General features: G+C 44.9%; 1 protein-coding gene across 5 annotated transcripts in view; it reads right to left on the bottom strand.

Moving 5' to 3' along the window:
* SLC6A6 (solute carrier family 6 member 6) overlaps positions 1-25807 on the bottom strand; it is an 89491-nt gene that overhangs the window by 37695 nt on the left and 25989 nt on the right. For all 5 annotated transcript variants that reach the window (XM_006132857.3, XM_006132856.5, XM_006132855.5 and 2 more), the window contains 3 exons: positions 17698-17937; positions 16721-16855; positions 9896-10130 (listed from right to left, as the gene is read on the bottom strand). In XM_006132857.3, coding sequence (XP_006132919.1) covers positions 9896-10130; positions 16721-16855; positions 17698-17926 — 599 coding nt within the window. In that variant the 5' untranslated portion in view covers positions 17927-17937. The remainder of the gene's footprint in view (positions 1-9895; positions 10131-16720; positions 16856-17697; positions 17938-25807) is intronic.

The raw sequence follows: 25807 nt of genomic DNA, 5'->3' as shown, positions 1-25807 counted from the left end.
CATGTGCTGCCCAGCCCGGCCCGGCTATCGCTGCTGGCGTGCGCGCCAGGCCATGCAGAGCCCCATGGCTATGGGGGGAAGGGCGCTGCTGGCCAGCGCCATGGGGCCGGCGCTGCAGGAGCTGGGCGCGCGGCGCCTGATAGCAGCTATATGGAACGCCGCACACCTCTTACAGCTGCCATCAGGATCCCTCCATATGTTGGCGCCATGGGCAGCTGCCCGGCTCGCCCATACCTCAGGCCTGCCTTGTGTATCTGGCATGTTTCTTGAACTACTCTTTGTTTTTCTAATATAGATACAAAAGCAGACAGCCATCTTACCTAGAATGTGACCCAGGATTCTGGGCCACCCACAGTCTATGGCGGAGATGAGAATCTCCTGTTAGGAGTCAGGTAGCTTTTTCCCAGGTATAGACTGGGAAAGTGTATAGTCTGATGTGCACCCTGGCTGTCTTCAGCCATCCTGCAAAGGTATAATACCTCAAAGAGTGAGTTCAGCACACACCACTACAGTGTCTACAACAGGTTATGTCAGGCAATCAAAACCCACCTATTTCTGAAACTGAAGCATACCAGTCTGCATCAGTAACACCCTTGTAATTGTATTCCCGGGTTGAGTACAGACAGTTGGTGATATGGACAAACCTGCATTATTCCTTTGGCTACCTAGCCCCATGATCACTCCAAACTTAAGCCAACTAAACTCTCTGAGCTAACGGAATGGCACTTCTGCATGATGTATTCTATCCCCAATATACATGCATTCTAATATCAAACCGTTTGGGGAATCTGATCCTGCGTTTCACATGGATCGTTGAGCTTTTATTCACAGAGCCCAAACAGATTAATACAGGCAGTCCCCGGGTTACGTACAAGATAGGGACTGACTGTAGGTTTGTTCTTAAGTTGAATTTGTATGTAAGTTGGAACTGGTACATATTGTAGGGGAAACTCTAGCCAAACATTTCTCCAGAGCTCAGTTTTATTCTCCCACACCTCACTTCCCTCAGTCCTTTATTCTCAAGCTGAGGTGTCTGCTGAGAAAAGCTGCTCCGCGTATCCCTGGTTTGCTGGGGGGGGGGCGCTAGCTTCACGTCTCCCTGGTCTGCTGGGGGGGGAGGGCGCTAGCTTCGCGTCTCCCTGGTCTGCTGGGGGGAAGCAGCTGGGGGGGGGTTGCCTCACCCCGTTTGTAAGTAGGGATCCGATGTAAGTCGGATCCATGTAACCCGGGGACTGCCTGTACCACAAAGAATGTAATAATAAGAGCTGTAACTGGTTGCAGAATGTACTCCAAAATAGAATGAGAGGAGTTAGGTTGTCTTTGAAGGGTGTCCCATAACAATTAATCACATGAATGCAATCAGGACCTCTCATACTAAGACAGTGAAAGTAGTTTTCACATAGAACAAGCAATAACAACTATTCCTGTAATCAGGTGTGCAAGGAACTCACTACAGGGAACGCAATTTCATAAATCTTGTTTGCCTCTAAGGACACGTAAGACTAAGTCAGATTTTGTTTAGTTTTGTTTTGCTTTCCTCAGCATTACATGCTAGGAACATGTGACAGGCTTTCTTGGAATTGGATGAACAAGGTCTGCTGATTATCAGCCATTTATAAATAGTTGGTCAGTATAAGCCAATCAGAGCTCTTGTTTAATGGGAGTTATCCCATAATACTCACCCTTTTCACATTACTGCATTTGTAAGACTTTAATATTCAGAATGTTACAATAAAATCTGAAGAAATAAGACCTAAAGCATGTGATAGCAAGATGTAAGTCTCCTGAGATAAAGCCAGATTTGCTAAACCCCTTTTGCTGCTGCTCAAGCAAGCATGTGATTTCCACCGAATGTTAATTCAGATGAACTGAAAAGTCAGGCTCCACTGTAGGTCCAGCAGCATAGGGAAGAGGACATGCCATTCAGCATGAAGAGGCTAATGTATCAGTGGGATCATTTATATCAGTGTCGTGTCAGCTTGAGCACACACTAGTGATGAAGGTAACCACATCCATTTACCATATTGAAAAGGGCATTTAGTTTCAGAAACAATAGGTATTAACTGTACCGCAGAGCAGTGTGGATTCCTTCAGTTATGCGATAATAGCCTGTTTTCCACCATTGTGGGCTTTCTATATGACTATTAATGCTTGAGCACTCAGTGGCAAATATAAATGTACTGTAGGTGACATACTACCTAGCTGACTGGCTCCTAAGGAAAAAAGCCTTATTTTCATTCTTATGTATTGCATATACAACTAGCATTTGCACAAACTTTTAGGCCACATAAATGCTAGCATCTGCATGTGTAAAATACATCCCTGTATATGTTAGGGCTCAAAAAGTGTGAATGGGCAGGGCAGGGAGGGAGTGAAGGTGCTCAGGGGAAAACCTTGTTGAAATCTATTGTAGAAATCCCTCTAAAATTCAGGCTCAAAAAGTCTAACAAGACTAGTAAGACTGACAATGCAACTTATTGTTAATTGATCACAAATTATGTTATTGTATGTCTTGAGAGAAGTCTGTGTCTACCTTCCTTAATTCACCCATGATAAATTCATTCTTAGGCTACATTTTCACTTGCCGCACCAGAGATTGATCTTCTGGCATTCGATTTAGCAGGTCTAGTTAAGACCTGCTAAATCAAACACTGAGGGCAGCTCTGGTTGCCAAGTCAACGGGAGCATTTGTTCCCATTGGCCTCCCTCTGTGAAGAGTGCTCCAAGCTTGACTTATGGTAAACTGAATCCAGCTATGCATTTTGTGTATCTTAATCTGACCTTCCAGGTCTAGTGTAGACCTGACCTGACCTTGGCATATATGATCAAGACAGTTACACGAGCTTTTAAAAATAAACATAAGGGCCAATGATCTCATTCCCAAGGCTGAGTGAACTTTGGCAAGCAGAATAAGAAGATGGTATTCCTCTGACTTCCCAGGGTAAAGCACTTCCTGGGAATTGGGCTTTTCCCATCCTATATTGATAGCTGACCTGCAGTGATGGCATTGCCTCTGAAGGCAGAGCATCCGGCAGCAGGTCTATTTTTACCTAAGAAACCTGACTGATTTGTAACATTGCCTTTTATCAAAGAAGGATTAGGGCACTGGGGGGAAATAGAGAGTAAAATAATGTGTTGAACAAAGTCTGGCCTGGCCTTAAAAATGATATATTGAAAGTTCTCCATTAATACTTTAAGTCTTTAATATGAGCATTCTTGTATAGAAAGGGAACAAAGTCTTAGTATTTTTTACTGCTCCTGTAAGTGTGGTCAGTTCTAAATACAGCTTGTTTAGTGATGGTATGGGTTAACACATGAAGGAATAACAGTGCACAAACTAACAGTATTCTGGAGCCAAACACTTCCTTAGCATAACTCCATTCAAATCAGAGAAATATTTGACCTATGATGTTTAACATGGCTGTTTGAGTGTGACTACCAAGTCTATCAGTCTTAAGAAGGCTACCAAGTGCAGAAAGAATTGCCCATAGGGATATAGCTGCACTTTGGGGTAGGGAGTGTGATTCCCTGCTCAAGGAAATGTACTCACAACTAGCTCTCCTCCAATGAGAGAGCTAAAAATAGAATGAATCTGCAGCAGCATGGGTAGTAGGACAGGTAAGCCGCATTGCATACAGACCCATCCAAGGGCATAGGTATGCACTCAAGGCAGGTAGCCTGCCCAGCTGTCTGTGCAGCCATGGCTACACTCTATTTTTAGTGCAGTAGCTCAATCAGAGCTGGTATGAGTATGTCCTGATCAACAGCTCGTTGTCAGGATGGCGGTCAGTTTCAAGTGGAGTGCCCCAAGGATCTGTTCTTGGACTGGTTTTGTTCAACGTCTTTATTAATGACCTGGATGAGGGGATGGATTGCACCCTTAGCAAGTTTACAGATGACACTAAGCTAGGGGGAGAGATAAATACGCTGGCGGGAAGGGATAGGGTCCAGAGTGACCTGGACAGATCAGAGGATTGGGCCAAAATAAATCTGATGAGGTTCAACAAGGACAAGTGTATTGTCCTGAACTTGGTATGGAAGAATCCCAAATATTGTTACAGGCTGGGGACCGAATGGATAAGTAGCAGTTCCGCAGAAAAGGACCTGGGGATTACAGTGGATAAGAAGTGGGATATGAGTCAACAGTGTGCCCTTGTAGCCAAGAAGGCTATTGACATGTTAGGGTGCATTAGGAGGAGCATTGCCAGCAGATCCAGAGAAGTGATTATTCCCCTTTATTCGGCTCTGGTGAGGCCACATCTGTAATATTGTGTCCAGTTCTGGGCCCCCCACTATAGAAAAGATGTGGACACATTAGAGAGGGTCCAGCGTAGGGTGACCAAAATGATTAGGGGGCTGGAGCACATTACCTATAAGGAGAGACTGAGGGATTTGGGTTTGTTTAGTCTTCAAAAGAGAAGAGTGAGAGGGGATTTGATAGCAGCCTTCAACTTCCTGAAGGAAGGTTCCAAAGAGGATGGAGAAAGGCTGTTCTCAGTAGTGATGGATGGCAGAACAAGGAGCATTGGTCTCAAGTTACAGGTGGGGAGGTCTAGGTTGGATATTAGGAAAAACTATTTCACTAGGAGGGTAGTGAAACACTGGAATGGGTTACCTACAGAGGTGGTGGAATCTCCATCCCTAGAGGCATTTAAGTCTCAGCTCGACAAAGCCCTGGCTGGGTTGATTTATTTGGGACTGGTCCTGCACTGGGCAGGGGGCTGGACTTGATGACCGCCTGAGGTCTCTTCCAGATCTATGATTTTATAATTCTATGGCTACGTCTACACTGGCCCCAAATTCCGGAAAAGGCATGCAAAGCAGGTAAGTCAGAATAGGGAAATCCGCGGGGGATTTAAATATCCCCCGCGGATTTAAATAAACATGTCCGCCGCTTTTTTTCCGGCTTGGGGAAAAGCCGGAAAAAAGCGTCTAGACTGGCGCGATCCTCCGAAATAAAGCCCTTTTCTGGAGGATCTCTTATTCCTACTTTCAGGTTTGGATCTTTTCCGGAGGATCTCTTATTCCTACTTTGGGGCCTACTTTCAGGTAGGAATAAGAGATCCTCCGGAAAAGGGCTTTATTTTGGAGGATCGCGCCAGTCTAGACGCTTTTTTCCGGCTTTTCCCCAAGCCGGAAAAAAAGCGGCGGACATGTTTATTTAAATCCGCGGGGGATATTTAAATCCCCCGCGGATTTCCCTATTCTGACTTACCTGCTTTGCATGCCTTCTCCGGAATTTGGGGCCAGTGTAGACGTAGCCTATGATTCTTGGGCTTCCAGCTGCCCAGCTTCAAGTACAGATATACTCTATGGCTACGTCTACACTGCAGGCTTCTTGTGCAAGAAGCTTCTTGTGCAAGAAGCTTTTTGCGGAAGAGCTCTTCCAAAAAAACTTCTTGCGTAAGAGCATATCCACACTACAAAAGCGCATTGCAAAAGTGATGTGCTTTTGCACTAGAGAGCATCCAGACTGCATGGATGCTCTCTTGAAAGAAAGCTCTGATAGCTATTCACAGAATACGTGCTTGAGATGTGGATGATCCGCAGGTTTTTGCGCAAAAAAAGGCAATTTTTGCACAAAAAACCTGCAGTGTGGACATAGCGTATGAGTGCCAAGTAGTCCTGTGGCACCTTAGAGGCTAAGCAAAATATACAGGATCATGAGTGTTTCGTGGGGCAAAACTCACTTGTTTTGCCCACCAAAGCTTATGATTCTATATATTTTGATTAGTCTCTGAGGTGCTAAAGGACTACTTGTTTTTTTAAAGTTACAGATTAATGTGGCTACCCCTCTGAGACAAGTCATCCTTGTTCTACATGTGCAGAAAAGTATAACTAGGTTCAAAAAAAGAATTAGATTCACGGAGGATGGGTCCATCAATGGCTACCCACCAAGATAGTCAGAGACAGAACCCAATGCTTGGGCTGTCCCTATACTTTTGATTACCAATAGCTGGGACTGGATAAGAGGTGATGGATCACTTGATAATTGCCCTGTTCTGTTCATTCCCTCTAAAACACCTGGCACTGGCCAATGTCAGAAGATGGGATACAGGGCTAGCTGCACCATTGCTCTGGCTCAGTGTAGCTATTTTCATGTTCTTGTCAGGGGTTAAAGTAACTTACATTTCTTATAGGTACTGTTGTATTCCCTCCCCCTCTCTCAGGGGTCACTCTGAGAAGGGGTTTGGGGACTGCAATATGACAGTACCTTTAAAGAATTTCAGGGCAGGGTGCAATGCAGGGGGTCTAGGCAGGGTGTTGCGAAGTAGGGGACATAGGGAGGGTTCAGGGCAGGGGCTGGGGATGTGTAGAGGGTGCAGGAATCTGGGCTGGGGGGGGTGAGGAGGGGCTTAGGACAGAGGGTTGTGGTGTGTGTGGTGGGCTGAAGGAATCAGGGCAGGGGGGCTGAAGGTATGAGGGTGTTCAGGGAAGGGGTCTGATATCTGTAGAAGGGAGTATGGGGGCAAGGGCATCCTTTAGGGAGGGCAAAGGGCGGGGGCTGAAGCGCTGCTTGCTGTGCCCCTGTCAGGGGACAAGAGGAAAGCGCACTGCATGGGTCACAGATTCCTCTGCCCCCTCCCCACACCAGCCAGGAGGGAGAGGAAGGCAGGCGAGCTGTGGCAGTGATGGAAGAGGAACAGCAAGCAACAAGCAGTGTAGGAATGGGTGCCCTCTGGGAGCTCGGACAGTCCTTGGCCTGATGTGGGATTCCCCAGCCAGCCCATTGCACCTGCCTGCTGCTTAGTGCAGCAGCCTGCAAAAGAGCCCCAGGCACCTGGCTAGGAGAACGCCCACCTCCTTCTGGAGCCAAGTGCCCCAACCAGCTCTTACCAAAGCGGAGCACCAGAGAGCACTGCCTTTCCTTCACCTCGGCTACGTCTACACTGGCCCCTTTTCCGGAAGGGGCATGTAAATTTCACTAGTCGTCGTAGGGAAATTCGCGGGGGATTTAAATATCCCCCGCGGCATTTAAATAAAAATGTCCGCCGCTTTTTTCCGGCTTTTAAAAAAGCCGGAAAAGAGCGTCTAGACTGGCCCCGATCCTCCGGAAAAAGCGCCCTTTTCCGGAGGCTCTTATTCTGTAAACTTCAAAGTAAGAATAAGAGCCTCCGGAAAAGGGCGCTTTTTCCGGAGGATCGGGGCCAGTCTAGACGCTCTTTTCCGGCTTTTTTAAAAGCCGGAAAAAAGCGGCGGACATTTTTATTTAAATGCCGCGGGGGATATTTAAATCCCCCGCGGATTTCCCTACGACGACTGCTGAAATTTACATGCCCCTTCCGGAAAAGGGGCCAGTGTAGACGTAGCCCTCTTGTTCTTGTATAACCTTGCCAGAGGAGAAGAAGCTAGATGTCAGGAGAAGGCAATGCACACGACACAAAAACTCCTTCTTCATGCTTAGGTGTTTGCACGACCCCTTTAGTCTGATTTGTTAGGAACATTAGAAGATTGCTGTTTGTCCCGTTTCAGTTGGTCTTTGACTTCTTGGTGTGGAATGTCTGTCTAGCAAATCACTTCAATCCACCTCCTCTTTAGAGGGACAAGTCCACTCTCCAGGAAATCCAAGCTGGGAACGCATCTGTCACTTAGCACAGAAACTCAGTGCTAATGGCACACAGAAACTTGGTAATACAGGATGCACTCTATCAGTTACACTGATCACCTGATGGTCCAAGACCTACTCTACATTACCGTCATCTTCAGCTCTTGGGTTACAAGTTTAAGCCCAGTTCCTAAGGTTATTTTTCCAAACATAAACCTGCCAAATATTTGCAACGTGGATAGCATTTCTGATGTGGTGACTGGATTCCATTTATTTATAAAATATAGAAGTAGGTTCAGGCTGATTCAAGGAGCTAAACTGGAATTTAAGTGGCTTGAAGAAGCCAAGCTGGGATAGAAGCAAATGCTACATTTACTATTAAACTTATCAGGGCAAGCCACACAAGTAAAGAATCTCCTCTGAAACAGCTCATGAAGGTCTTACATTATAAAGATCTTCTTTGCATTCCCTTTTATTCTGCAACTTGTTGATGCCTATGCAAATGTATTGTTTGCAGAAGTGCCTCTCCATTCAGATTGTGCAAATACAATTAATAATGTGAAATGCAGGAGAAATTGTGGCAAGACGCTTAAGCCTGATAAACTCCAGTCATCTGGCAAAACACTGTCTCTTCTCTGAGCTTGCAAACTGCAAGGTGAGTGCAAGACAAATGATCACTAAAACCTACAACAAGGGACAGTGTTTCACATCACTGCCATTTTTCTTTGCCAGGTTAGTAAGTGATTGGTTTTGCATTTAGAAAGTGTATTTACAAGGAAGGAAGTGAGAAAGGCAACAACAGCTGTGCTTACAAAACCATAATTAATAGTCTGTGATAGTTTCTATCGTAAACCCCTATTCTCAAGGGCTATGTCTACACTGGCATGATTTTCCAGAAATGCTTTTAACGGAAAAGTTTTCCGTTAAAAGCATTTTCGGAAAAGAGCATCTAGATTGGCACGGACGCTTTTCCGCAAAAGCACTTTTTGCGGAAAAGCGTCCGTGCCAATCTAGACGAACTTTTGTGCAAAAAAGCCCCGATCGCCATTTTAGCCATCGGGACTTTTTTGTGCAAAACAGTACTGTGCTATCTACACTGGCCCTCTTGCGCAAATAATTTGCACAAGAGGATTTTTGCCCGAATGGGAGCAGCATAGTATTTCCGCAAGAACACTGACAATCTTACATGAGATCGTCAGTGTTCTTGCAGAAATTCAAGCGGCCAGTGTAGACAGCTGGCAAGTTTTTCCGCAAAAGCAGATGATTTTGCGGAAAAACTTGCCAGTCTAGACACACGCAAGGTGCTTGTAAATGAAACGTTCCAAACTGATGTTTGACACAGAGAATCCCACCCCAGAGATGAATAGGTATTTTTCATAATAGAAAACAAAACCAAAATCCTTTCAACCCAGGTCAGGTTTATGGGGACTGACTGTAGTCCATTGGGTGAACCTACGCATTTACATACACTACATACAATTATCTTTTGGCCCAGATTCTCACCAGTATTTAGGCATCTAATTCCTAAATCAGGTGCCTAAATACCTTTGCAAATCTGGGCCTTTGGGGTGTGCCTACTTGCCTATTCCCATCCCTTCAAGAAGTTTCATGTAAGATTTAGAAGTTCACTTCTTTCCAGAAACAAAAAAAGTCACGATTAATTGTATGATGGAAAACCCAGGCTGATTGTCATGTATTAACACTGATCATTGTCCTTTGTTTTTCAAGGATCTGAGACGTCTGAGCTATTTCAGATACCACAGGTCAAAATCAGTAGGTTTACGAAAATCTATGGAGTGGCAGCCCTTACAATAGGTCTCAATTTATCCTCCTGTGCAGCAATACTCAGGTGTCACAAGAATTAAGACATTACTGTTAGTACAAGTTTTCACTTGCTTTTGTGGGTTCAAGTTAGATCCTTAATGTTACTTCGAAAGTAATCTTCTGAGGCTGGTTTGTTTTTGTGGTGGAATTTTTACAGCTGTACCACGTCAGATTAAGATTTCAGAAGCTAGAACAGTTGGGTCTTGTTTGTTCTTGGATAGGACACCCTAAGGACTGACCAGGATTAATGTTTCACAAAGAGTTGGCCATTAAAAAATGACTATGGCCTAGACCTGATTCAGCATGCTGGCTTGCTGTTATCTCACACTGAGGTCAGCACCAGTGTACCTTCTCTAACAGCAGGCCACCAATTACACAGTCAGGATAATGGCCAGGCCTCCAAGCTAGGTCTATTCATTTCCCCTTATCTAAAATTCCCCATGGAGTTTCAAGAGAAGAGGCTATTTGCCTTTATCATTCTGTCCTTTCAATAAAGTGCTATAAAATAATAATGCATGTTCTTACTCCCAAAACTCTGTGACAGGAGAAGTGAAGTTTGTAACGTTCAGTGACATCCAGAGTGTTTTGTTCTTCCTGAGAGTGTCTTCCACGCAAGTAGGTGTGTTCCACTTCTGATCACAAAGTGACCAAGGTAGGATGCTCTGAAATGACTGGAACAGATAGTACACTCCCCAAGCCAGGATGACAATGTAGTACACGTTCAGAAGGGACACAATCACTATGGAAGCATAACCAATTCCTAAAAATAAATAAAAAAGACACATACATCATGGTCACTTATTGTTCAAACACAATGAAATCTCAGGCCTTTGCAGCTATTTTTAATACTCTATGGCCGTGGTCCCCAACCCGCTGCCCGCGCGCGCCATGGCGCCCGCTGGGCCCTTTACATGCACCCGCGGAGCAATCTGGGCTGGCCCCGCCCCCAGGCGTGCGACAGGTTCCAGCCCCGGGCGCATGGCCGGCCCCGGCCCCGGTTGCGCTGCGCGTGCTGGTGCCGACCCTGAACCCCGCCCCCGGGTGCGCCGCGAATGCCCTTGCCGGCCCTGGCGCTGGCTTTGGCCCTGCCCCCAGGGGCGCCGCGCGTGCCCTTGTCGGCCCTGGCGCTGGCCTTGGCCCCGCCCCCGGGGGCGCCGCGCCGAACCTGGGCAGCCCCTGCCCGGGATCGCAACACATGCCGGTGCCGACCTCGGGCGTGCGGTGCATGCTTGGCCCCGCCCCCAGTCACGTGGCCTGTGAGCGGCCCCGCCCCCGTACGCGCAGTGCGTGAGCGGCTCCGCCCCCAGGCGCCCGGCAGCCCCAAAACGTTGGGGACCACTGCTCTATGGATATAAATCCTACTACAGATTATATCATTATTGGAAACTGGCTCCCATTAAATAGCACACACATAACTAAAGCATAATCTTGCTACCATCATTGATTTTTTTTTACAAAGAAAATATTCTCTTTGTGCTTGTTATTGCTAATAACATCAATGTTTAACTCTGCTATCAAAACGTGACAATAAAAAATGTACCATGTTTGTTCTTAAACACAGGGTCATGGGCAGATAAGGCCATGTCCTCCACAACTTAAAATGGCAATCAAGGAGGTGATGGAATGCAGTTCTGGCAGAATTAAATACTGAAACTATTGTATGGGTCTGACTCCTTTCACACCACTGTAATCTCATTGGCATGACTTCAGATGTATACTTCTGTGTCAGAGAAGAACCAGTCTCCTTATTTAACCTAAGGCACAAAAGGCTTGCATATAGACCCTTCTTCTGAGACCTTTTGGCCACCAGTGTTTAGATTCTTGGTTGGCTTTCAGCAGTTAATGTTTAATTTAGGAAAGGGAACAAGAGAAACTGTTTTCCTGACAAAACTTATAATCATCTGTAAAATATATGGAGGGGAGGTATGTGTGTGCATGTGCTTTCAGGATATCATTGTGTAGATGACTACACAATTAGCCTGGGCTTATTGGTTAATTTTATTGACTACATGCATTCTCCCCTGCTGCCTCTGTAGGAAGCAAGAGGGGGGGCAGCGAAGCTTTTCCCCCGCACGCATTGGCTCCAGCTTACCTCTCTCACCCTCCATGCTGCTGCCTATCAGAGGCAGCAAGAGGCGGAGAGGGAGCTGGTGTCTGTGAGGAGCTGGCTTAAAAGCCAGCTCACTACAAGGACTGGATCTGCCTCCCTTCCCCCTGAGCTGCTACCTCTGATAGGCAGCAGCGTGGAGAGTGAGAGGAGTAGGCTGGAACCGATGCATGAGGGTAGAAAGCTTTCATGCTCCCGTGGACCCACCTGCGCCCCCCTTGGCTGCCTCCTACAGAGGGAGCAGAAGCAGGGCAGGCAGGAGCTGATGCTGGGGGTAGGGTTGCCAGATGGTTTAACCAAAAATACCGAACATCCCCCCCCCCCAAAAAAAAACCTGGGGAAAAAAATGTTGTTGAAAAAAGGGGGGAGGACCAAAGTTGTTGAGCAAAAAAAGAAAAAGGACCTAGAGAGTTATTAAGCAAAAAAAATTAAAAAATTAAAAAAAAAGGATGGCCCCATTAAGGACAGGAGGGGCTGGGCTCTGCCTCTCTTAACAGGCAGCCAGTGGCCATCTTGCCTCCCTCCCTGCTCTGGGCCAGACAGCTCCCCTGTAGAACCAGGTAAGCGGCTGGGGGTGGGGAAGGGACGGTCCCGGGCCCAATTGCTGACTGTGTGTAGGGTTGTCTGGTGTCCGGTATTTTCTCCCTCTGGCTGGGAAAAAAATCAGAAAATACCAGACATTTTAAGTGTCCAGTATTTTCTGAATTTTTTTTTTTTACCAGATAGGAGGTGAAAATACTGGATTTTTCCGGGTCAATTCCGGACACCTGGCAACCCTAGCTTGGGCGAGCTGGTTTAAAAGCTGGATCCCCCAACACCAGCTTCCCAGTGCCACCTGCTCTCCCCCACAGCAGCACAGTGAGGGGGAGGGAAGGTTGTGAAAATGCAGCTTCTATCCACAGTGAACCCAAGCTCCCCATGGACAGAAGCTGCTCCATGCCAGCAACCTCTGTCCATAGGGAGCTCAGAACCCACACGGACAAGGGCTGCTGCCATGGACCAGCCTCTGTCTGTGGGGGAGCTCAGACACCTCCTTGGCCACACACCCTACCCCCAGCCTGCACCTGCACCCTCCCTCGCTCCTGACACCCTCCCTTGGCCAGACACTTTACTCCCAGCCTGCTCCTGCATTCTACCTCCCACCTAGACCTCACACCCTCACTCTCTGTTGTACCCCACCTCTTGCCCAGATCCTGCACCCCCTAGGGTTGCCAAGTGTCCGGTTGTGAACCGGACAGTCCAGTATTTGAGCTTTCTGTCCGGGAAACATACTGAAAAAATATAAATGAGAAAATAGCAATGTCCAGTATTTTCTAAATAAGATGTAATGTAGATTGTGATGTAATGTCAAGTGTGTCTGGTATTTTTGTTGAAGCCATCTGGCAACCCTAACATCCCCATCCCTGTCCCACTCACTGGCAGCCCTGTCCTCATTTTTGGCCCCACTCCAGAGACTCGGGGGGCCCACAAAAGCGATAATCCTGGAACCCCAGAAGAGTAAATCTGGCCCGAGGTCTTAAAGAAGCTCAGTTCTCTCTGCCCTTCTGCCCCCGCCCTACCCCATGGGGCTGGAGTACCAGAGGAGTGAGGTGTTTCATTTGGGGGCCACATCAGTGAGGGTTGGGAGTTCTTTTTGGGGGGGGGGGGTTCTGTTTGCTTCTCACTTGTCCTCAACTGATTTTTCTGTTGGTCAGTGGCCTATGTCCCAAAAAAGGTTCTCTACACCCACCATAAATAAAGACAATGTTGAAACCATTTGTGCTGGACACAATATTTTACTTTATTTAAAAATGAAGCCTGGCCAACAAGTCCCCAGTTGGGGCCCAGCATCATAACACTCCTGCTCCTCCTCCCCCCCCACACCACCCCTGAGAACATCATACACCTGAACCTCCTGCCCTGAGCCCCCCATACATCCACATTCCCAGACTCCTTCACCCCCATATCCCCAAACTTCTGCACCATCACATCTCCAGCCCACTGTCATAACACTCCTGCACCCCCACACACCCCAATCTTGTGCCCTGAGACCATCATTCACCCAAACCCCCTGTCCTGAGCCCTTCATATACCCCAACCCAGACTCCTGTACTCCCACATCCTCAGCCTCCTGCCATAAGATTGACTGAAGACAGCCTGAATGCCTGCATGAAGCTAGATTTGACCAGTTATGGTTTAAACTTCAAAGAAATGTGTGAAAATATGCAGCAGCAAAAGTCCCATTAAATTAAGTCTGAGTGCAATGCTTCATGTATGCTATTACTCATCATTATGACAATTATCAATACTATTAAGTAGTATATTTTCAGTCATGCAAATGGGCATTCTTAAGTGGCTCTTTGTTGATCACATATTCTGAATTTTAACGTAGCTTGGCTCTTTGGTTTGAAAAGGTTGCCGACCCTGTGCTAAGAGAGCATGCAGTTACACGACTATTCATTTACACGCTATCTAACATCCCAAACGTGCTTATATGACAGATGCTTCCTGATATACTGCCTCAACACTTGGCAGATCTGCCTTATATTGCACAACTTTAAGCCATATTGCAATATGATTCTCCACAGCCAAGAATGAATTTTGAACTGAGTTCAAAACCCCCCATTAGTGTGTACAATCTATTCTACATTTCAGTCCAAACTGTACAGTTCACTTAGCTGTATTATTAGAAACACAGATTTCATTTCCAAGGATACCAAGGATATTTTTCATTTAAAGTAAGAACATTCCCTTCTTCCCCAACCCTATGGCTTAATGAAAGAAGGGGAAGAAAAGAAAGGGATGTAAATCAGGGTAATTCCACTTCAGTATAAGAGCTAAGAATTTGACCCATTGTATACTATCTTACTTAGTTACTTGTATACTATCTTAGGGTGTGTCTAGACTACCTAGTTTTGTCGACAAAAGTGGACTTTTGTCGACAAAACTATACCAGCGTTTACACTACCGTTGAGTTCTGTCGACATAACGTCGACAGAACTCAGCAGTTTTGTCGACGCTGGTAAACCTCATTTTACGAGGCATAACACCTTCTGTCGACAGAACTCTGTCGACAGAAGGTGCTATTGCCTGTAACATTGCGTCCAGACTACGGAGTTCTGTCGACAAAGCAGCTTGCTTTGTCGACAGAACTCAATGTGTCTGGACGCTCTTTGTCGACGGAAGTTTTGTCGACAGTATCTGTCGACAAAACTTCCGTCGACAAAACGCGGTAGTCTAGACGTACCCTTACTTCCATTCATTTCAAATAGTAAGATACTGCTCACTGTAACTGTAACAAATTGAAGCCTAAGTCAATTTCCCACTCACATTTTGAAAGGGAGAGTAGTGCATCTCTGTTCAGCGTAATCACTCATCATTAACAGGAGCTAATTCTTGCAAGTCTGTTAATTTCCCAGAGTCACTCTGCAGACAGTCAATGTGCTTTTAATTTTATATTCCCATTAAATTTCAAAGTGGCGTTAGCACAATTCTTGTGAATGGCAAGTGTTTCTTCATTTGTTGGCTAAGGTCCTTTAAATAATAACAGCCAGAGTTCTTTTCCACAGTCTGAAATCACTCCCACAAAAGCTATATGCCTGAATCTTTCCACAGAAAGCCATTCAAATTCCAGCTATGCATGCAATATAGCTATGATGCTAATGGCAAGGTTTTGCATGGCAAAGAGAGCTTGTTTTTCAGTCCAGGATAACATTAGGAAAGACACTTTCGCAGAAGGGTATGAGACTATGGAAAATACTCTGGTCACCTAGTATTTCAATGGAACACTACCTTCTCCAGCTCTTGTCAACACAGTGTGAAATCACCTCTCTCTTACTCACAGGTTGCACAGCCTCATGCTGTGAGCCTGTTTAGTGCACAACATGCAATTTCTTTCTTATTTATTGGCACTTCTGTCAGGTAACAGGAACAAAAATCAATTCTTTGATTTCTCCTTTTTACTCTCAGATTTCTACTTTTACAAGAACCAATATCATATAGTCAGCTACTATAACTAACAGCGGTGCTGGAGGACATGAAGGGAATATACTTACTCCCTGCTTTTAAGCACAAAACAAAACAAAACAAAACAAAAACACTTCAAGGGCATACCTAAAAGACCTAGTCCAAGACCACTGAAATCATTGAGAGTCCCTTTCTAGAATCAGGCCCTGATATCTAAAGATTTAAGTGCAGTTTAACTGGTGCATAAGCCTTGTGCTGGCCGGGGGCGAATTTCCCCCACAGTGCATTTGGTCTCAACTCAGCAAAGCACTTAAAGACATTCACAATGGCAGGCCTACCAACAGGCAATTGCTTCGGGGCCCAGAGTTTCAAGGGGGGTCAGTGCACCCTGTTCCCATCACTGCTACTGCAGCAGTGGCCAGAGCCTCAGACCCCTTTGAATTGCCACTGGCGCACCACAGCACTGCTCCACCATTCCACCTGTCTCTGAGGGCTGGTAGGGGGAGTGCGCCACAGTTTGGGATGGCACTAAAGGCTGATTGCCCTCCGTCCTGCCCCTTCCACTCTCAGCCCTGCCCCTTCCAGGGGTGCGAAGCCAGTCTCGCCCCCCCCCCCCCACACACACACGTTGCTTCAGGTCCTGCACTGACTGTCAGTCCCTGCTACGCGATGGGAAGCATTTGAATAATCTCATCCTTATTTGGCAAGGCATTTGCACTCATGCATAAATCACACAGTAGCAATGTTAGGCAAATGTTTAAGGCGGGGTGGGGAACCTTTTTTGGGTCTCACAGAAAAAATCAGTCAAGGGCCACACACAAGTGAGAAGCAAAAAAACAAAACAAAAAAGCCCTCACTGACATGGCCCATGAGAAGGAGAAAGACATTTCCCTCCCACACCAGAGTCTAGGGGGCCCTGCCTTGTGTGCCAGCTGCACTAGAGAGACAACAGGGGAGGAGAGAGGCTGGAGTGCCAATGCGGACTCCCCAGTACTGGGAGGGGAGGCTGACCCTCATGGGCCAAGTCCAGGGGCTGCATCTGGCTTCCTGGGCCTGAGGTTCCCCACCTCTGCTTTAAGGTTGTGATGAACCAGGGCACCGGTGTTGAAAAAATGGGAGTCAAAGGCATTCTGCACTTTGCACGGTTGGGTGTTGAAATGGAAATTACCCATTAATAACACCTTCTGCCATCAGTGCAGCTAGCACAGCAGTTTTGAACATTTCCAGCGAGCACTTCCATATCATTGCATTCGTTAACTGTGCGTCTTGCATCATGAGATGGGAGGAAAATAACTAACCAGTGAAAATAGGGCAGATCTTTTCCCAGCATGTAATTCCTCCTTCAGAAGTAAACTGTCCTAGTGCCACCTCCAGGAAAAACACTGGAAGACCTCCCCCGAACAGGAAAATGAAATAAGGTATAAGAAAAGCACCTGTAGAGAAAACACAATGATGTACAATAGAGATTAAGAGCATGGCTCTATTCAAAATGTAGAATAATACAGATGTGCTACAATAGATCTATGTAACAAGGAAACAAATGTGATAGCTTTATGTACCCATATAACAATACTACTATTGCTCCTATTCAAAGATTAAAAATAGAATTGTTACAAATCAAAGTGGGCATATTTACACTAGGAAATTATTTCAAAATAATTTATTTTGAAATAATACCTCCTGAAATTACTATTTTGAAATAAGTTTATTCCCTGAGGAAAGCAGGAGTTATTATTTCGAAATAACCAGCTCCTTATTTTGAAATAACTGGCTTGGTAGTGTGGATGCTCTCCTTGTTATTTCTAAATAAGGGGAGTGTAGAGCAGGGCAGTGAAAGGATATTTTCATTCCTTTTGAAGTGAACACCTATGATTTTGAGGATTAGAAATACTCTGATTTCATTTAAGCTAAAGTACTATTTTTAATTAAGAAATGTTAAGTTTTGTCTCAGTTGCACTGATATGAATTTGGAGTAGCACCATTCATTGGAGTTATTCTACGTTTACACTCAGAATATTGATTCATATAATGAATGTATATATATATATTTAAGTTAATATCAAGACTGTTGGGTAATTTCATAACAGAGTTGGATATTAACTATGAAGTAATCAAGCTGATTTCTTCTTGGGTTGGGAAAGAGAAAAGAGATTGTTATGCTTAGTTCAGTGTTTAGATATGTGGGAGGCACTTTAATGCTAGTGTTGGAAGGATGGATGGTTGGGAAAATGTATAGATGAACGAGCAGGAATTCGAGAGAGAGAAAGATACTCACCTCCGCCATTTTTATAGCAGAGATATGGAAACCGCCAGACATTGCCTAAACCAATAAATCCACCAGCCACAGACAGCAGAAAGTCAATCTTACTCGCCCACTTCTCCCGTTGAGGTGGCTTCCCCTCTGCCTCATCCTCAGGACGTGTGCCAGGGCTCTTGCCAGGGGAAGGTTTGAGGATGTCCTTGTGGAAATCTTTCAAACACTGCAGCTTCTCCTTTGTTGCCATTTTTCTGGTTTCTAAAGAGAAACACATGATATGGATTTATTATTGGGAGAATGGGAGTAGTAGAAAACATGTTTAATCAAGCTAAGTTCCTTAAAGTTCACCCATTACCAACAAACACATTTCCTTTACTGACCAGGATACAAAGAGACCTCAATTCTGGTTAGTCCTGCGCTAGGGGACAAGAAGTACACAGCATGACCTCATCTTAATGCGATACCAACACTTCCCGAGTCCGGTCCAACATTCCACTAACGTCACTGGGCATGAGATCTGGCCAATGAGCACGGAGAGGCGGCGTGCATTGGCACTGCACATCACTGCTCTAACAGGGTGTGAGCTGCCAGATTTACGTGATATCAAAGATGACAAGTGATCGTACTGAGCCTCAGCACCCCCTGGAGATTCTGCCTGTGAAAGGGGCAGAGCTTCTCCAGTTGCCCACTCAAAGGACAAATACATCTTTGAATCCCCTTCACTCCTCCCAATGGGCAAGTTGTAACCTAGACCGAATGAAATACAAAGTGTATTTGGATGTCTATTGCTGGAGTGTCCATTACTCTCATTTTTAAAGTAACATCCATTGCTCTTTCCAATGGCCTGAATGTTTTCCAGAATCCTGTCTCATTTACAGCCTGCCATATTCTGGCCGTGACTACAGTATTATGAGGGTTTAACTTTAACAAGTTGGAATGGGAAGCCATTTCTCATAATCAGATCTGAAAAAGCTGCATCAATTTATTCTACTTTCACAATGAAACTGCTTTCACTTGGCATCAGTAAAAACAAATAAACTTTTATATTCAGTTAACTTATATGCACCCATAAAATTACACATTTTCCTAGTGTGATGGTTGGTTAGTTAATTAAAAAGCCAATGGCATGACTGACCTGATATGAAACCAAAATCAAATTTATAGTGGGCAAATGATTAACTGCCATGTTAAAATAATAAAACATGGTACTGTATTATTTTACATACCAATGCCTTTTTTATCCAGGAATTTTTAACTAAGACAGTTTACGGATAACAACATGTATTTTTTTAACAGCTATCCTAATTGAAATTATGTATTCATCATAATGTGTTAGCAAGTAAATGGTAAACCCACATTCAGGCATTAGATCAAATTTCTACTGCGTGCAACTCAAATGATTTCAGCTGACTCTCGCTTGTTGCTTTTACACAGTGTTATGATGCTGAAAATAAACAACTTCATCAGACCCACATAAACCAGAAAATTTATGCCAGGCCACAGCCATTCCCAGCTTGGTGCATATTACAATGTGCACACCGTCATAAAAATCATGCTTCAGATTATTCCATTTGATAGCTATAAGTCTAGTGCTTGCTCCTTTCTGATTTGTAAACAGATGTAGAAGTCCGGGTTGACATTAGCTCTACAGTAAGTTTTTAATCAGAACATGCTTCTGAGAGAGAGATGCACCCGTGTGCCTACCTACAGAGATGAAAACCTTTCTGTACACCATATATGTCTGAGCCAGCCAAACCTGGGGCAAAACAGAGAAGGCTTGCATTAGCCCCAGTGCCTTAAATATCTGAAAGGCCAGTGTTGTTGTAAGATGGTCCTTTGCAATAACTCCCTACTCCGCTGACAGTTAAAAAAATCCCAAACCATTTGTTTATCAGTGCTAATAATTATGGTATTCTCCTGCACTAAGCAAAAGTTACATTATTACAGCTAATGCAGCTTGGATAAATGTGGTGAGTACATGCAATACATACTAGTGAACAGCATGGGGAGTTTGGGGAAGGAGAAAGAGATTAACAAAATGGTTCTGCTATGTAGTTTGGGGGCTTTATTTTGTGAAGGGGAAGATTATTTGTTTTCTGATACCTTCCTCTGAAGCATGTGAGAGACTAGATATCTGACTAAACTGATCAATGATCTGCAACGAGATAATGCTTCTGTTCTTTTTTTAGTGATTTGCTAATCTAGTCTAATCTTGCTTCAACCAAAGTGCAAGTTAATTTCATTTAGAATTTACAAAGCTAACCAACTGTTTGCATGCTGTGTTCTGTAAATTCTCTCTATGAGATGGTTGACCATCCTGTCATTAGAGCTAATGGTTTACAGGCTACGTGCTAACTGCTGTCTTTTGGGATTCTAATTTCATATACAGGCAGTCCCCGACTTACGCGGATCCGATTTATGTCGGATCCGCAGTTACGAACAGGGCTGCCCCGGAGTACATGGACTGCGGGACCTCGCGGTCCCGCCGCCCGTGTACTCCGGGCGAGAAAAGCTGCTCCGCGTCTCCCTGGTCTGCAGACCAGGAAGACGCGGAGCAAAGCCGCTGCCCGAGCCCCCCCCGCCCCCGCGGCTTTGCAAAGCCTCGGGGAAGCCGGCAGCGATGCAGCCCAGGCGGCCTGGGCAGCAAGGCAGCCCAGGCCGCCTGGGCTGCTCCGCTGCCGGCTTCCCCGAGGCTTTGCAAAGCCGCGGGGGAAGCCGGCAGCAGGACAGCCCAGACGCCCGGCGGCTGTCCCACTGCCGGAGTCCTCAGAGGCTTTGCTGACACCGCCCGCGTCTTCCTGGTCTGCTGGGGTGGGGGGGGGGGCGCAGCTAGTACGCCCCCCCCCCAGCAGACTAGACTTTTCTCTGGACGCCTGTGGCAGAGCAGCTGGGGCGCTGCCAGTTGGTCCCGCAGCGCCGCTCTGGGCGCTACTGGACCAACCCAGCAGCACCCCAGCTGCTCTGGTCCTGATTCAGCCGCTGCTGGTCAGTTTCAGCAGCGGCTGAATCAGGATGCCTGGGGCGGAGCAGATGGGGTGCTGCTGGGTTGGTCCAGTAGCGCCGAGGAGCGGCGCTACTGGAGCAACCCAGCAGCACCTCAGCTGCTCTGCCCCAGGCGTCCTGATTTAGCCGCTGCTGAAACTGACCAGCGCTGACTACAGGAAGCCCGAGGCAGAGTTGCTCTGCCTCGGGCTTCCTGGAATCAGCTGCTGATCAGTTTCAGCAGCAGCTGACTTGGGGACGCTTGGGGTTCTTAAGTTGATTCTGTATGTAAGTCAGAACTGGCGGTCAGTTTCAGCAGTGGCTGAATCTGGACGCCAGTTCCGACTTACATACAGATACAACTTAAGAACAAACCTACAGTCCCTATCTTGTACGTAACTCGGGGACTGCCTGTATAACATGGCACTACACTTTCAAAAGGACACCCTTATTTGGAGTGCTCTGTTTGTCCACTCATTTTGGGTGTCTCGTTTTTGAAAAGGTAAGTCTTGAGGGGTTTTTTTTTTAACCAAAACAGCTTGGAATGTGATAATGTATCCTGGCTTCCCTGCTATCTTTCAGTGTCAAACCCTTAGTTCTACACTTAGTTTTTAATCTATCCACAGGAATTTCAATGAGTGAAGACCACAGGGTTTGAAACTATTTATAAAGGCCTTTATAGCATTTATCCAGCTGTATAATGAGATACAGTACATTGTTTCCCTGATAGCTGTGCATTGCACACCTCGGCTGTGTCTACACTGGCATCCCTTTCTGGAAAAGGGATGCTAATGAGACACTTCGGAATTGCAAATCCGCAGGGGATTTAAATATCCCCCGCGGCATTTGCATTTACATGGCTGCCGCTTTTTTCTGGCTCGGGGTTTTTGCCGGAGAAAAGCGCCAGTCTAGACGCGATTTTCCGGAAAATAAGCCCTTTTCCGGAAGATCCCTTATTCCTACTTTCAGGTAGGAATTCCAAAGTGTCTCATTAGCATCCCTTTTCCGGAAAGGGATGCCAATGTAGACACAGCCCTCTGGAACTTTTATTTACCTTAATGTAACATTTCATTTTTGCTACAAACCTATTCATCTAGTCTTGACAAGATCTCTATTATCCATTAAGATACAGCGTCTGTTTATGGCTTGCAGACATGTAGGCTATGTCTACATTACAGAGTTTTTGCGCAAAAACAAGTCTGTTTTTGCGCAAGAAAATTAACAGTAGAATGGCAGAACAGAGGGCTTGTTGCGGCATTTCTTAGGAGTTCTTGCGCAAAAAGAGCCTATCGGAAAAAGCACAGGTACTCTGATGGCCATTCTGTGAATGGCCATCAGAGCTTTCTTGCACAAGAGTGTCCATGTAGTGTGGCCGCTCTCCTGCAGTGCGCTTTTGAGGTGTGGACACGCTTTTATGCAAGAAGTTTTTGTGGAAGATCTCTGCAGTATAGACAAAGTCATACTGTGCTTTGGTGCCACTGGAATTAACATCACACTGCCACTTGTAACTACAATTCCAGCCCATATCATGTTACATTCCGAGGGACTGTGGGACCTTATCCCATCAGCTGCCAACTACTGGTGGCTACACAGCCACTCCCAGGTACAGGAAGTGCCTACAAAGTCTATAAGGAGACAGGGGCAAAGGCCATTCTGTTTGCCAAGGAAAAGCCAAGAAAGCTGAGTTTGTTTAGCACAAGGCATTGTCTATATCACTGAGGGGCCTGCAGTTTCATTTCCTTCAGTTATATTCCACTGGGTAAGGTTCTTAAGAGATAACAATTAAATAGATGATGGAGATGTTGAAACAATTGTTCACTGCTCTAATCAGAGCAAGAGAATAATAAGGTTATATTTTACAGAATCAATTAGTGGGTGTACTTTCTTGAGCTTCAAGTCCCTCTAATTCCCCCAAGGAAAACATGGTAAGAAACTACTTTAGCAGTGTGGAGTCCAACATGAGTGATCCAACTCCAAGGTACGTATCTGCCTTCCAAAGCAGCTCCTTCTATGAAGCTTTGGCTATCTCCAGGAAGACTTGGCTTGATCTGTTAAAGTTAAGATGGATAAACACTGAGAAGTAGTCAAGCCTCAGCCAAATATGTAGAACCTCGCTGGAAAAGGGTTGGGGGGGGGGGGGGGGGAATCCAACTTATGCTGGGATTTTTCTGTTCTCATTTATACTGGTGTAAACTCCACTCTGCTGTGACCAATATAGTTAATCTAGATTTATGTTGGTGCAATGTAGGAGAATAACATACATTAGGTAAATGTGGCCTTTTGCATTTTACTCTTTTTGGACTGTAGGCATAATCATTACATGCTCCACAAATTCTATGTAATTAGCATAATAGCTTCTTTATTCTCTGCAGAACTACTTAAGTCTTCACATGCATCAGCCTCACTCCCACCTGTCAGTCAGGTGCATGAAATGCTTCACTCAGTATCTCACCATCTGATTAACACAGACTTGGGTGCTGTTCTCTCACTCCTGGTGAGCTATTAGCACTCAGTAGAGAATGTCTACAGAGATCAGCCTTAGCAAGAGAATGCCCATAGCTAATGCCAAGTAACTCAATACAGTGTAGTTACACAACTGCTATCTCTGTCATTAAAATAACGGTCACTTTCCCACCCCAGATAAAGGCAAACACCACAATTGAGCATCTCTCTGTGGGGGTTGAAGGTCAAATTCATTTCTGGTTTATCTCCATTGAAGTGATCTTTAAGGGTCAAATCTGCAAAGGCATGTGCACCAAGTACAAACAGAATGATCACATATGTGCAAATCAAGGCTTTCCTGTGCATCTGGAGTTTTTTTGCACAACTATCTGTGCGTGCTACAATACAGGCATAATTTTGCATGTGTGACTTTGCAGATTGTAAAGATACGTGTACTTCTTTCATGATGCTCTTCAGGGCTTTATTTAAGTCCCTTAAAAATCCTAAGAAACCCAGTTAGGAATGACTTACAAAAATGCCAAAAATACACTCTAAAAACTCGTGTTAAGCAAAAGCTACAGTACATTCAGGGAATTAATTTGGTAGCTTCGGGAGTGTAGGCAATTGATAGACTATAGCTATCCTGAAATGCACTTCACAAGCTACACACAGGCTAAATACTCTCTTCGCAGAACCAGAGAAGAGTGGCATACCATAAGAATGGTACACTAGTGTGTGTGCAATACTGGGGACCAAGATAATCTCAGCTCTGCTCCTGGCATTGTCAATAAGTTACTCTGCTGTTGTGGCCAAGTCATTTGTTTTCCATTCCTATATATTGAAATGTGAGCCTGCTAATTCCTTTCCTCACAAGGATATTGGCATGATGAGATAATTAATATTTGTTTAGGGCTCTGTAAATCCTAAGGATTGTCATTGGGCCAAATTCTAAGATTAAACTCAGTTTTTTACTCATGGAAATCTGCTGAAATTGACCAAAGTTTTGTCCAGTAGAGGACTGAATAAAAACTGAACAGGAGTGAGATCTGACTCTGCCCATTTCCTATTTGAGTATAGACTGAGTAATTGATCTGGGCCATTGTTTAGGCTCCTCTATTACCTCCTACACCCACAAGGAGTTGGAAGTGAAGCTGCTCCAAACTCAAAACTCCGATGGGGTTGGGATATTCTCTGCAGGTTGATGTTTAGTTGGTTTTGTTGCTATTTTGTTGCAGGGTCCCCTAACGTTAACTTCTTCAGGCTACTTCTTAACAGATTGTCATATTTAAAACCTTCTTTTTAACAAATTATAATTCATTTTATACCCCTACTTAAACAGATCACCCTTTGCCAGTTTAGTTTTTATCTAGAGTTGCCAACTCTGACTGAAGCTATTCCGGGAGATTTTTTCCCCCAACATAACATAATGTCATTTTCTTAAAATATCTTATTAAAATATCCAAGATGGCTTTCAAAGATCACTGGAAAGATCAATGTCAATTTTGGGGGACTCCAGGCCAATCCTGGAAGGCTGGCAACCCTGATTGTATCATATCTCCTATATGATCTCCATGCATTTGTGAAATTGAAGTAACATTTCCATCTTCAGTTCATATTTTCGTACAATCATCTATTTCTCAACTGCAAGCATGCACATGGCACCTTTCATATCTTTAGATTCACAAATATTTCAATATTGATACATCAGGATTCCAGCTCCTAGCTGTTCACAACCTTTGGTGTACCAGAGAGCAATGAGGGAAAACTCTGATTTCAATAAGAATAGAATCAGGCCTCAAATAAAATGTTTCCTACATTTGGCTCACCTCCTAGGAGACGAGAACTCTAAAGCTGGCAACTCTAGAAGTCTGTTGTGTTTCCACCTGAAAATATCAGAGTGAATTGCCTACTCAATAGAGTAGTAAAGCAAATAACCTCAGATAAACATTCTAGCTTTTAACAGGTCTTTCTCGAAAAATACTGATCCATTTCTTTGCCTGGCTGCTTGAGAGACAGTAAGGTAAGTACATGGGCGTTGATATTTTTTAGAGAATATGATGGGCATTTTGTCTGATAAAGCAGAAGAGTTGGGATAGGAGTTAAGGAGAGTAAGCACAGTCAAGAATTTTGTGGCTATTGTTACAGGTTTGAAGTTCTCTATTTCTTACCATCTGCCTCACTTTCTCCTCTTTGTATATTATGTCCACTTCAATCTTCTTTCCTTAATTTCTTCTCTCCCTCCCTCCATCTTCCTTTTCTTTCCTTTCTTTTCCCTTCCTCTACTCTCTCCTATTTCAAACTCGTCTCTCCACTGACTTCTCTTTTTGCCTTCTTCTTTCACTGTTACACTCCTTTTTCTCTTCCTTTGAAGGCTGACATCTGGAAAAGTTGCTACAGAAAATTCCAGGAGCAACAGATATTCCTTTATGTAGCCGGGGAGAGTTACAAAAGCCCTGGGCTTGTGGCAATTTCTTTTTAAATCAATTGTATCCTGGACAAAAGGCATCTATTTTTTCCAGCTGTCTTTTCTATGTGGTGCTTGTGTTCATATTAGTCAAACGCTGTAAATGGGCCCTGTGTCTCAGCTCAGAGCTATTATGAAACACTAGCTGCAACAGTAAATCCGCAATCATATAGTATTCTAAAATCTCATTCTTTTGTACTTCTTTATTTGAACCAATAAATCGATCATCATGAAACCTCA

This window comes from Pelodiscus sinensis, chromosome 11 (genome assembly GCF_052426305.1).
Source record: "Pelodiscus sinensis isolate ZL-2025 chromosome 11, ASM5242630v1, whole genome shotgun sequence".
Lineage (NCBI taxonomy): Eukaryota > Metazoa > Chordata > Testudines > Trionychidae > Pelodiscus > Pelodiscus sinensis.
Note: the sequence above shows the minus strand (reverse complement) of the source record. Positions and strands in the feature narration are given on the sequence as shown.